The sequence below is a fragment of the Sminthopsis crassicaudata genome, chromosome 3 (genome assembly GCF_048593235.1).
Source record: "Sminthopsis crassicaudata isolate SCR6 chromosome 3, ASM4859323v1, whole genome shotgun sequence".
NCBI classification, from domain to species: domain Eukaryota; kingdom Metazoa; phylum Chordata; class Mammalia; order Dasyuromorphia; family Dasyuridae; genus Sminthopsis; species Sminthopsis crassicaudata.
The window spans coordinates 470,154,723-470,167,051 of NC_133619.1; the positions used below are offsets into that span (position 1 = coordinate 470,154,723).

The window sequence follows — 12,329 nt, forward strand, 5'->3', positions numbered from 1 at the left end:
ATATATCTCTAGACTTCATCCATGACCAGCCACAATCTCATCATCCTACAAGATCACATTAAATTCTGAAATTCACAACTCATTACCCCCTACTTCTGAAAACCTTTGTTTCCTCTGACTGGAAAGAACAATAAAGAACTCCTCTGATTCTCCATTTAAAGAAAGTACCTGGAAGCTGTCTCATCATTTTTCACCTGGCTTTATTCCTCTAGACCTTCACAGCATTCCCTTCCCACTCCACTATTCTCCCCCTTCAGGCTTGTCAGCTTGTTTTATATGTTATCTCTTTCCATTAGATAGTGAGGTCTTTGAAAGCAGGAGTCTGCCATTTATCTTTGTATCTTTAGGTTTTATTTCAGTGCTTGGAACATAGGAAGAACTTAAAATAATTTTACTGACTAACAGATGGTTGCTGAATTAAATATACTTATGTTGTTCATCACATCTGTAACATACTCCACTATTGTCTTCTGCCTATCCTTCAAGGTTACTACTTATCCTTCAAGGCCTATGTAAAATTTGCCTCTTTCTATAACACCAGTTTAATCTCCCATCCCCCCTTGTCTATGGCCCGTCACACTTTTTGTAAATTTATTTTAAATTTAACATTTAATTATATATTATCTTATTGTATTTTATGTCTATATATTTTCTGTCTAAGACAAACTCTTGGAAGACAACTTCACTACAAATTTTCCCTTATTCCTAATTGTTCTAAGCAAGTAGTAGTTTCTCAACTAGCAACTGTTTAATGGAATCTGACATTTCTTCTCAAGATGATTTGTACAATTTAATACAATACGGGATAGTATATACTCTATTGCAAATCCTTTGCTGGATCATACAATTTAAAGAAAGACATGTTATTTATTTACTCTCAAGTCAAAGGACAGAAATCTGGTACTACCTTTGGGATTCAAAATATCATTGATACTAACATTGTTAATATTATATTACAGGTTCAAAAGGAAAATAATTAAAGAAATTATTATTAATTACTAATGATTTGGGAGAGATTGAGATTTCCCCTTTTTATTTTTATCTTTATTTCAAGACTGTGGTCTTTGAAGATTGAGCTATCTTATTTTCTATCATTGTGCTATTCAGGCTTAGGTGGGATAAATTCTTTGAATAGACTGTCTAAGGCTGAAGGTAACTTAGAAATAAATGACATAATAAAAATTCAAGGCCAGAACTTTATGGTAATATTCATTTTCTGATTAATTTTTAATCATTCAGAGGTGACTGCCACCTTTGGGAATACCCTCCTTCCAATGGGGCATATAAGTCATGAGTTTATGCTATAATGGTCTTTGGACTAAGAGAGAATCAGCCAAATGATGCTGGTATTAATAACAAAATTATTATATTATCCAAATATTAAGTCTCTTGAATCTTTTTAATCATTAAGAGTTCATGACCAGGAGTTCTTGCCACAAAAACTATCTACAAGCAATGTGTAATCTCCATGGATAGCCAACTTTTCCTCTGTCTACTGTTTTCTACATTCAAAAACAATTTTCACTTCTTCCTCTACTACAAGGTAAATAACATATGCATGGGAAAATAATCTAAAATTTTAAATGTTTAAGATTTGACTTATAGTTGGGATTCTTTCATAAATGCCTTTAAAAATCTAAGGTTATGGTTTGACCAAATTGAAGGGTGAATTAGGAAAATTCTTTTTATTTAAAGATACACGTGATTGTTGGAAAGATTACAGTAAAAGAAAATCACAAAGTAATTTCTTAGTAACTTATATGCATGGTTTTTAAAAAATTAAGGTACTGCCACATTATTTTGTTTCATTTAGCTTTGAATAAAGTTATATTTATACAATTAAATATTTATTTGTATATCTGATGCTTTCAAGTTGCTAAAAAACTTAAGTACTGACACATGTTACTTTTTACACAACATTTACCATATCATAAAACCTTTCTTGTTGACATACATGGCACAGAAAAAACTCAAGTGACATCTGCTAAGGCTTTACTTATGAAAACTTAAAGAATCCTATGGGATAGCATTACTCAATTTTTCTAAGAGTACCTCTAAAAAAGAACTTCCTTAAAAAAAATCTGGAAATAATTATAAACTATTATAGTACTTAAAAAAAAAAGTTTACATGAAACCCAAATCTGCCACATATCAAAGAAAGAAATGCACTAAGAAGGTAAGAAAATTTTAGACCAATCACCCAAATTACACTTTAAAAAAATTCCACTAAAGACAGTATTAATAATGTGAAACATTAAAGAACATGATATGAAACAAAGACTAACTGATCAAAGAATGACCTTGTCAACTACATAACCTAATTGTTCTACTTGAAAAGAAATTTCTTCTAAGATGAGAAGCAATCTAATTTTCCCTTCACTCAGTTAGTTATTGCAACTCTTACTTGGTAATGTTTACAGAAATGAAAGTACCACAGTATAAGGAGGGAAAAACAATTCACCACATAATACTCAATGAGAAGAAAAAAGGAACTAAAGAAAAAAAATTTATTTTTTGTGTATCTTCAATCTAGTGACTTAAGGCAAAGTATTTGTAAAATTAAGACTCAGAATCATGATAATGGTTACTTCAATAACACTTAAAGGGTTAAAAAGCAAGACAACTCATTTGATATCATCAATCCTTTCATGTACATACTAAAGTAATTATAATGCCCATTTACAAACAAAAGAAATCCTGACTCAGTAAGTAAATGACTTGTCTACACTTATACAGCTGCTAAGTCATTTTAACCTCTCTAAGCTTCAGTTTTCTTATCTGCAAAATGGAGATAATGCCAAAGGTTTCTCCATAAGACCAAAAATAATGTTTCAAAATTAGCCTTCTCCTCCCCTTCCCATCTCCCACTCCATCCAAATGAGATACTATGCCCACAGGAGTTTTTTTTTAAGCTTATTATATTTTTCACAGAGACCTAAAATTCCTTTGGGGAAACTGACTTGATTACATATCCTTCAGAGTATAAAAGGCTGTCCATATGAACTGAATTATCCATGACATGTACCTTCAGCCATTTGTAATGTGATATTGCATGTAAATTTAGACCATACTTTAGAAGAGCTGCTGGCAAAAGTAAGTTTATTCAGGAGCTCAGATAAGAAAAAAAAAATCTGACATCCTTACTAATCTGTAGTTGTTAACATGGAATTTCCAACATAAGAGGCATAACAGTATCTAATTTGCTATAGCAAATTAAAGGAAAACAAAAGATGCATTTCTCTTCCCTTTTTTAAAGTCTGTAGTTTCGACTTCAGTCTATAAAAATGAGATCTTACTTTTTAAAGGTCTCCATGGTATTATTTTTTTCTATTAAAAGAAACAAATTTCAAACTTAAGCTAGAAAATATAATTTATTTTGAAGACCTAATTTAGCTAAGGATTAAATTACATTATAGAAAATATATCACCACAGACTTGGTTCTTTTCAATAATGAAGTGATTCAAGATAATTCCAATAGATTTGTGATGGAAAGAAACATCCACATCTAGAGAGAGATCTATTGAGACTGAATGTAGATCACAACACAATATTTTCACCTTGGTTGTTGTTATTTATTTGCTTGTTTTTTTTCCCTCTCTTTTTTTCCCCTTTTGATCTGATTTTTCTTGTGCAGGAGGATAAATGTGAAAATCATGTTTAGAAGAATTGAAAAGTTTAACCTATTTTGCATTACTTGCTGTCTAGGAGAAGGGAAAGGGGAAAAGGGAGGGAGAAAAATATGGAACACAAGGTTCTGCAAGGGTAGATGTTGAAAATTATCTTATGTGTTTTGAAAACTAAGAAGCTATTATTATAAAAAAAAGAAAAGAAAATATATCACCAGTTATGAAATGATGTAATCTCTTCAAGATGGCTGATGAGGCTTTTTTTTTTTTTTTTAAATAATGACACTATCATAATGCATAGCTGATAGTGTCTTTTTAAAGAAGCAGACTATGGAAGTGAAATATTAATGCAACTCTAAAAAGTGCAGCTTTAAAGATACATTAGTAGTGGTGTGGCAAATATTCTGGCTTGGTAGAAAACATAAAAGGGGCTAGCCCTAGAGAGTACACTCTTACTATTATGCCAAAGGCCTATTTTGAGGGCACTATGGGCAAAAAGTGGTAGCTGGCTTTAGAATTAAACAACTGTGAAAACTAGCAACAACTAGCACATCATCTGAAAGGAATTTGAGTCAATACCTAAAATTATTGAGACTTTTAAATCTACCCTTAAATCAAATGTTTGAAATATCTTTACCTGATAATTTTTTTACCTGATAATTCTAAGAGAGTCTTCTAAAATTTGACATTTATTTAGCATTGAAATAAAGAATGTTTATTTCTATGGAAATCATTCTGTTATAGGAAAATAGTATTAAATCATAAGTTTGGAGGAAAAAAAAGCATTTGATATAATGGATTTTAGCCTTTCCAAACCAAAACAAATAATTATCTTCAGTGAAGATTTTCCTCCTTATATGAGTAACAATGAACTTAGAAATCATAGACATGTACACATCCATGCTAACACAGTAAACTATAATATTTGCCATAAATATAAAAATTAGCAGTTTCATTTGTTACTCTGCTTCACTGAAACCTCTGAAGAAAGTGCACTGCAAAGAAAGCTTAAATTTCTCACTCTTCCTTTCAATCAATATCTGAGGCAGAGTTTCATCTCTAGGGCCCTTAATGGCAGGAATTCATGGAGCCAGCAAATGAGTAATGTTAAACCTATGATTAGATGATGAGGCCATCAAAGACACTGGACCCTAATGCTACATTCTTCTATATTCTTCTGAACTGCAGGGAAACCCAAGGCTAAGGAAGAAGGCACTGCAAGTTATTCTCTTTCTTACAATCTTTAAAAGCTATTTAAAAGACATAGCACAACATGAAACTTTAAGGCCTATAAATGAGCTCCTGAAATTTTTCTTGAACCTTGGGCTTAATCATTAGGTAAAAAATTCTTCAAGTACCCTGCAGGAGATGGTTTGAAGTTTGAATCCTATTGAGGATTCATGCCAGGGATGCATTTTTCTTTAACTGTTCCTGAACTAAAATTCATTCTGGTTAAGAGGGGGGAAAACAAACAAACAAACAAAAAGCAAACACATACAGAAAAACTGGACCTAATCATTTCTTTATGGATACAGGCTGGAAGAAATGAAATCTAAGGAATGGAACCTACTAGGTAAGTTTAAAAAGATTAACCAATTTCATAGTTTTATTCATTTGGGGTAGTTGTACAATTAGTGAGGGGGATTTACCAGTAATAGATGTATATTGCTTTTCACAGCAAAAAATTTGGACAATTTAATGATTCTTAATAATCATGCAATCTATTTTGAACATACACATTTTCATTATTCTAATTATTATTTGAAATTTTAATGTCTACATGACATTACATCATTAAAGAATTTTTAACATAAACTAGCAATAAAGGCCTAACTTTAATTATAACTGAAACCTATAATCCCTCTTTACCACCCCCCCGCCCATCCTGATAATTATCATGTCAACTGTCATGTTGTGAATTGTAAAAAAGTGAGATGACAACCAATAATGATGATCTAGTAATTCCACTTCTATTTTAATTCTGGTTATTAGCAAATGAGAAATAGTGACAATGCTCTTAAAGAAGCAAAATTCTTATTTATTTGTTTTTAACTCAATCATACTAAAAGCTTGTAGTATAAACTATATAAACAGAAAAAAATAAGTTTTATTTATCAAACTATTTATTAATGGAAATTCTTACACCGTTTTTGGTTGTTATTTTTAAGTATTGGGGGAAAGCATTTATCATACTTTTCATATATCATATTTAAGACATTTATAGTAAAAATCAAAGTTTCCATCATCAATAAGCTCTCTAGGTAAATCTGAAATATGAAAAATCCTTCATAAAAATTCCGAGGAAATACATCTTTTTAAATTGCATATAAAAGTAGAAATATTTTTAAAAGTATTTGCATTTGAAAGACTATCACAAGTATAGATAAAATTACATACATGTGAATATATATACATCATTAACTATGAATAGGGAGGTATTTTTTCAGTGACAGAATAAAGGCAAAATATACATCTCACTCTTATTTCTCTCTATTTCCCTCTCTCTTCTTTCTCTGTATTCCTACACATATCCTTAAAGAAAGAAGTAAACTATTTTTTTTTTTTTTTTGCAATTAATGACAAAAAAAACAAATGAACAAACCAATCCCATGAACAGATGTGAAGGAATTTAATGGAAGTATAATGCAATTATTGAAGCAAAAAGGCTTACCTGGGAACAAAGCAACATAACAAGCTCAACCACAGATGTGCTTGACTTCATACACACAAGGCCTGCAACAAGAAAATATTAAAAGGAAATACCATTATTAGAGTGTCCAGAGTTATAATTTTTAGGTAAAGCTAAATTTTCCAGAAAGAAAACCTCGATTCATAGAAAACATAACATATTCAATTTATATCCTTATTTAAAAATAAAGAATTCAGTGCCTGGCTAAATGTTTCCAAGCCTTCAATGTTAAAAAAAAATTATAAGATAATGAGGAAAAAGAGAAGTCACTTGTAAATCTCAAGGTGAATTATTTTTCAAGATATTTCAAATAGCTAAAAATTTCTCATGAAGTTATTAAAGTTTATAAGCTTAAAAAAACCATTTATTATAGCCAAAATTCACCACAGGCTCATTTTCTAAACCAAGTATTTTTTATTACTTAGTTTCTAAATGAGTATCAAAATCTTCTGTCCAAAAACATAATTTTCACAGTATGACATTCTTAAGCCTAAAAAGATTATAAATTTCAGGAAAAAAATTTTTAAAATATTTAAGTAATATTTTATTCAGACCCTTATTCTTTTAATGCCTAATACAGGTTCTTATGGAAAAGGCAATATAATTTAATATTATATCAATAAGCAGTAGCTTTTTTATTCTTTTTTAAAAGAAGATTTGAACACAACACAATGAATTTATTTTCATATTCAAAGTTTTATATACACATTTTGAAATTTTATTGTAATTTACATTTTTGGAAATGCAATATTTTGGAAAATATTTATAAGAGCTTATTAAAATCAAAACTCACAGAAGGAGTTAACATTATTATTTGTTGGCTTCCATTTTAAAAATGATATTCCTTGGTTTTTATAAACTGGTCATTTAAAACAAAATAAATCCTACAATAGAAGGAAAAGCAAGTCATCAAAAAAAGCTGGTAGAAAAAATGTCATATGCTAAAGTTAGATACCAAAGATTTATGGCTAGTTTTCAACAAATAAAGATTAGAGTCAAATGCCTTTCATGGAAAAACATGTATATTTATTGCAGGCAGCAGTTAAATATACTTTAATGCCCACTGTGCTAACTAACATCCCTATTCTTATTAGGCTATAAAAAGCCTCTAGTATTTTGTTTTATCTTTCAGTAGACAGTTAATGACATAAGAAGAAGAAAGCTCATTTAAGGGAAACAATTACTATAACTGATCAACAACTCTCATCCTTTCTCATTAGATGATCCAAAAGATTAAAATGGCACTTTTATCAACTGCAGGTAACCTTAAAACAAAAACAAAACATAACATAGGAAGTCTAAATGAAAGATCAAATTATATAGCTATGTTAATATAGTTTACATGACCACTAGAGTATATTTGACTAGTGAAAGAATTACTATTCTGATAAAAACAAATACTTGCTTCCTCTTCCCCAAGCAATATCAATCAATGAACATTTATTAAGCACCTTCTATATTTAAGGAGTATGCGAAGTGCTAGAGATACAAAGAAAAGCTAAAGACAGCTCTCAAAGAGATTAGAATCCTATAGCAGGAGACTACATATTTAAAAAAAGCTGAAAAGGATGGGAATAAAGCAGGGAAAGAGAGGAGATTACATCAATGGTGGGGATGATGCCAGGTGGGAAATAGAGGAACTGAAAGGGCCTTTCTTAGATCTGGTCTCCTCCCTTTCCAATCAGTGGGAGAAGGGTCTATGGGGCATAAGGTTCTGAGCAAGTAGGAGTTTCAGAGTTGGTGTAATCTGATGGGACAATGAGTTTCTAGAGGCAATGATGAAGTACAAGTAAGGTGGAAAATAAATATACATTTACTCAAAAGGAATTTGTGCAATTTGTAATAATTTATAATCCATTTTTTGTGAGAACTTGCCACACACACACACACACACACACACACACACACACACACACCCCTCCCACCTTGACCTTTCTCAATCTCCAAATATCTTAACTCTACTTTGAAGAAAAAAGCAAGTGACTTTTCAAAGGGATGTTGTATTTTAAAAGGAAATGAAACAAAAATATAATAAATAATAGTAGCAAAAAAAAAAAAAAAAAAAAGTTTTCTTCCCAAAGAAACACCTACTTTGGGTTTATGGTGACAAGAAAGGAAGTGAAAACCTGAGACAGCCATTCATATATGGGGATCAACAAACAAACAAAATCAACCTTTCAACTCTAAGTCAGCCTTTAATACCTCTTTCTAATAATACCTACTATTTAATCAAAATTAGTTTTATTTTAATCTGAAAGAGCCATATAGTTGTGCAATTATTCACTTTATTTTGTCTCTATGGTAATTGTCTCTTATGAGGAAAGTGTTTTGAAAATTTTGAAGTACTATGCATTGTTGTTTAAAATTCCTTGGTTTAAAATTCTCTCATCACAAAGCTGCTATTTGATTTTACTCTTTTCTTCAATAGCTGAGTTGACAGAAAAATAGTTTAGCTAGAAATATATATCTTTAAAAAACATAGATTATTATAAGAATTTCTCAAGAAAAAGGTTAATCACATAAAGTTACCTAATTATATGTGAGCATGCTGAAAAAATAAACTTTGTTGGAATTTTGGCTTGAATTTGTTCTGATGCACAGCCATCGAAAGAATTCGCTTATTCATATTACTGGAGTGAGGTTACAGGGTCTTTGCAAAGGGAAGAGTTAGAGATAGTTAAGATCTGATCTAATAAAGAATAGAAACACACAGACTTTGAACACTCACCAAAGTGATAAAATTTCTTACAGTAGTTTTCAAGAAGATATGGAATAAAAACTATGTATAGAACATGTAGCTAAGAAGACAAACTTCACATCCCAGTGTTAGTGATAGCTTTATTAGAGCTACTTGTCTATCTGACAAAGAATAACTAACTTATAAAGTATATAAATTTAGAAGCTTAGAAAAATAAGTTAGAGGTTACCTACGTCATTCATCAGATGAAATATGTAAAAATGGTGTCAAGGGCAGGTTCTTCCTTAAGTAAGGTTCAGGTTCAACATGTCCAAAATAGAACTTGATTCCTTTTCCTTCAAATTCAACCCTCTTTCAATCTTGCCTTTTTCTGTTAAAAGCACTAAAATCCTTTAAGCCATCTAATTTTAGAACCTTATTGTAATTCTTAATGTCTTACTTAATCTACATATCCAATCAGTTGTCAGAAATTGTAGAGAAAGAAATTATAAAACAATTTTATAAAATATTACATATAATATTTGTATATTAATATAATATTATAAAATAAATTTATAAAATAATTTCTTTCTCTACAACATGTCTTCTCTATTCCCTTCTTTCCCTTCAGAAAGGGACTGCCATTGATTATACTCTCATCATCACTCACCTGAACTATGGCAAAAAAAATTTATTCATCATGAGCAGGTTGGATTTACAACTGGAAAGTAAGGGTGGAAGGATAGCTGAACATTGTAAAGAAATGAGAGATTATATAAATAATAAAATTACTTATCAGTAAATTCAGAAAAAGCAATAATTTATGATTAAAAATCTAAAACGTATTAAACAATTAAAGGGCCTTTCCTTAATATGATAAACAATGGTGATATTTGTGAAAATTAAAACAAAACACCAGATGTCTTTACAAAACGATGAAAAGCAAGGATGTACATTAAACCTCTAATATGTAATATAGTCCTAAAAATACTAGCTTTAATAATAAGACAATCAAAGGAAATTGAGGGAATCAGAATACCTGAAAAGGCAAAGTTATTATTGGTGGATATTAGAGTGTATTAAAAAGTTCTAGAGATACTGAAAAAATGAGCAAAAACAATAATTTTAGTAAAATAGCAGGATAAATCATCAGTCTTCCTTTACATCACTAAGACAACTCAGGATAAGAAGAAAGAAATTGGGACTTGGGAGGATTAGAGGGAGAAAGAGATCCCATTTAGGCAATTACAAAATGCATAAAATATATTTATAATTGCTCTAACAATAAAAACTCAAGACATATAAATACAAGTGAAAAGTACTTTTTACAGAAACAAAGACAAAATAATAAAGATTTTCACTGACCAAGGTTGATCAATGTTATCATAGTAAAAATGGTTATACTATGAAATTATATTTGTCACCATATCAAAATCTCCAAAGGCTAATTTTATAGAAATAGACCAAAAAATGACAAAATTCATCTGAAGGAACAAAAAAGTCAAGGAGAAATAATAAAAAAATATAGTGGGAATAAGCCTGCTCTAGCATTACTGTACCAAAACTTTATCTTAAAGCATTAGGCTATTTGGCATTAGGGAAAAAAAATTATCAATGGAACAAATTAGGCAAATAAGATGAGAGAGGTCAAACATAAGGAGTCTAATGTTTGATAAAGTGATCTTAAGGTGTTATGACACTGCAGTATAAATAAAAGTTAAAAGAGAATAGAAGGAAGTATCTTTCACAACTATGACTGTGGGGAGGATTATTTGTGCAAGGGATTAAACGTTATATAGAGGCAAAATGGCTAATTTAGATTTCACAAAATACACAATAAGAAAATCAATAGAATAAGAGTCAGAGAAACTATTGAAAGAGGAAAAAAAATCTCTAAGGTCTGCTATAAAAGCTGTATATTTAGTTATTATTATTTTTGTTGTTGTTGTTGTTGTTGAGGCAATTGGGGATAAGTGACTTGCCCAGGGTCACATAGCTAGGAAGTGTTAAGTGGCTGAGATTAGATTTGAACTCAGGTCCTCCTGACTTCAGGGCTGAACAAGTTATATATTTTTAAAAAATCAACATTAAAATATAACAGGGACCAATTCTCAAAACGTAAGTGACCAAAGGACATGAAAAGGTAGCCTACCCTTCTGGGATAAATACTAAGGAGAACAATGGTGATGATGGTGATAATGAAAATGATGATTCATTTTAACAACTACTTAAGATAATATAGGGAATAATCATGAGAATCTAGGTTCAAATTCCATTTTTGGCACTTACTGGCAGTGTGATCCTGGAAAAAACCACTCAGACTTTTGGAGTCCTGGGCTCATCTCCAAGATAATAAATAGCAGCATATTTGCCTATATGTTCTGGTAAAGGAAGTTTCTATAACAGCAGTTCCCTACAATAATGGAACCACAGGTTTGGTCACAAATATAAATCATACTTATCAGGAATGTGTGCCATGACAGGCTCTGAGACAAAAAAAAAAAAAAAAAAAAAAAATTTCTGCCCTTGGGGGATTAATAATGGGACATCATGTACACATCTCTCATGTACATCTTCTCACACTATCCTACTTCAGGCCTTTAATCTCTACTTTCCTAAATTATTACAATAGCCAATTATTACAATAATTAGATTCCCTGTTTCACCTTTCTCCCTCCTCCAACTGAGCTTCTTTCTCAAATGCCAAAGTGATTTTTCCTAAAGACGCAATTCTGACTACATCACTTCTCATCTCTGATTCAAACTCTTAACAGCTTCCCATTACCTTCAGGATAAAATATAAAATTCTCTATTTGGCCTTTAAAACTGGCCCTTTCTTATCTTTTTACTCCTCGTATACTTTATTCCTTTCTATGCATACTATGATTCAACTGTATTCCCCTACACTAAATGTTTTTTGACTTACTGTTACTGAATATTAAATCTGCTTTAGATGATGCAATAATGTTAATTAAATGTAGTGGGTTCACTTAAGAATCCATTAATGATTTATATTGTAAAAAGAAAATATATCAAGAATTTTAAAAATACAGTTTTAAATGGATTTTGATTTTTGGAAACAAGCAAAACCACTGACTTTTCTCTTTCTTTTTCACATTTTTCTTCTGTACAGTAATCATTATAGGCCATTTCACAAACTTGAAAAGGCAGAATACAGAAAATACCTTTTCTTTCATTGCTAACATACACAATCATTAAATAAATTAAAATGGTAATGAAAATATACATTGAGTCTATTTTTATTTATGAAAAGATCAGATAGCTTATTTTCTTTGAAAAGGTTTCACACAGCTTGTAATTACTTTGAAAAGCACT

At 30.4% G+C, this 12,329-nt stretch overlaps 1 protein-coding gene across 1 annotated transcript in view; it reads right to left on the minus strand.

The window, feature by feature from the left end:
- The window catches only part of NBEA (neurobeachin), a 699,286-nt gene that overhangs the window by 373,397 nt on the left and 313,560 nt on the right, over positions 1–12,329 (minus strand). Inside the window, 1 exon segment of the mRNA XM_074303499.1 lies at positions 6,299–6,360. Coding sequence (XP_074159600.1) covers positions 6,299–6,360 — 62 coding nt within the window.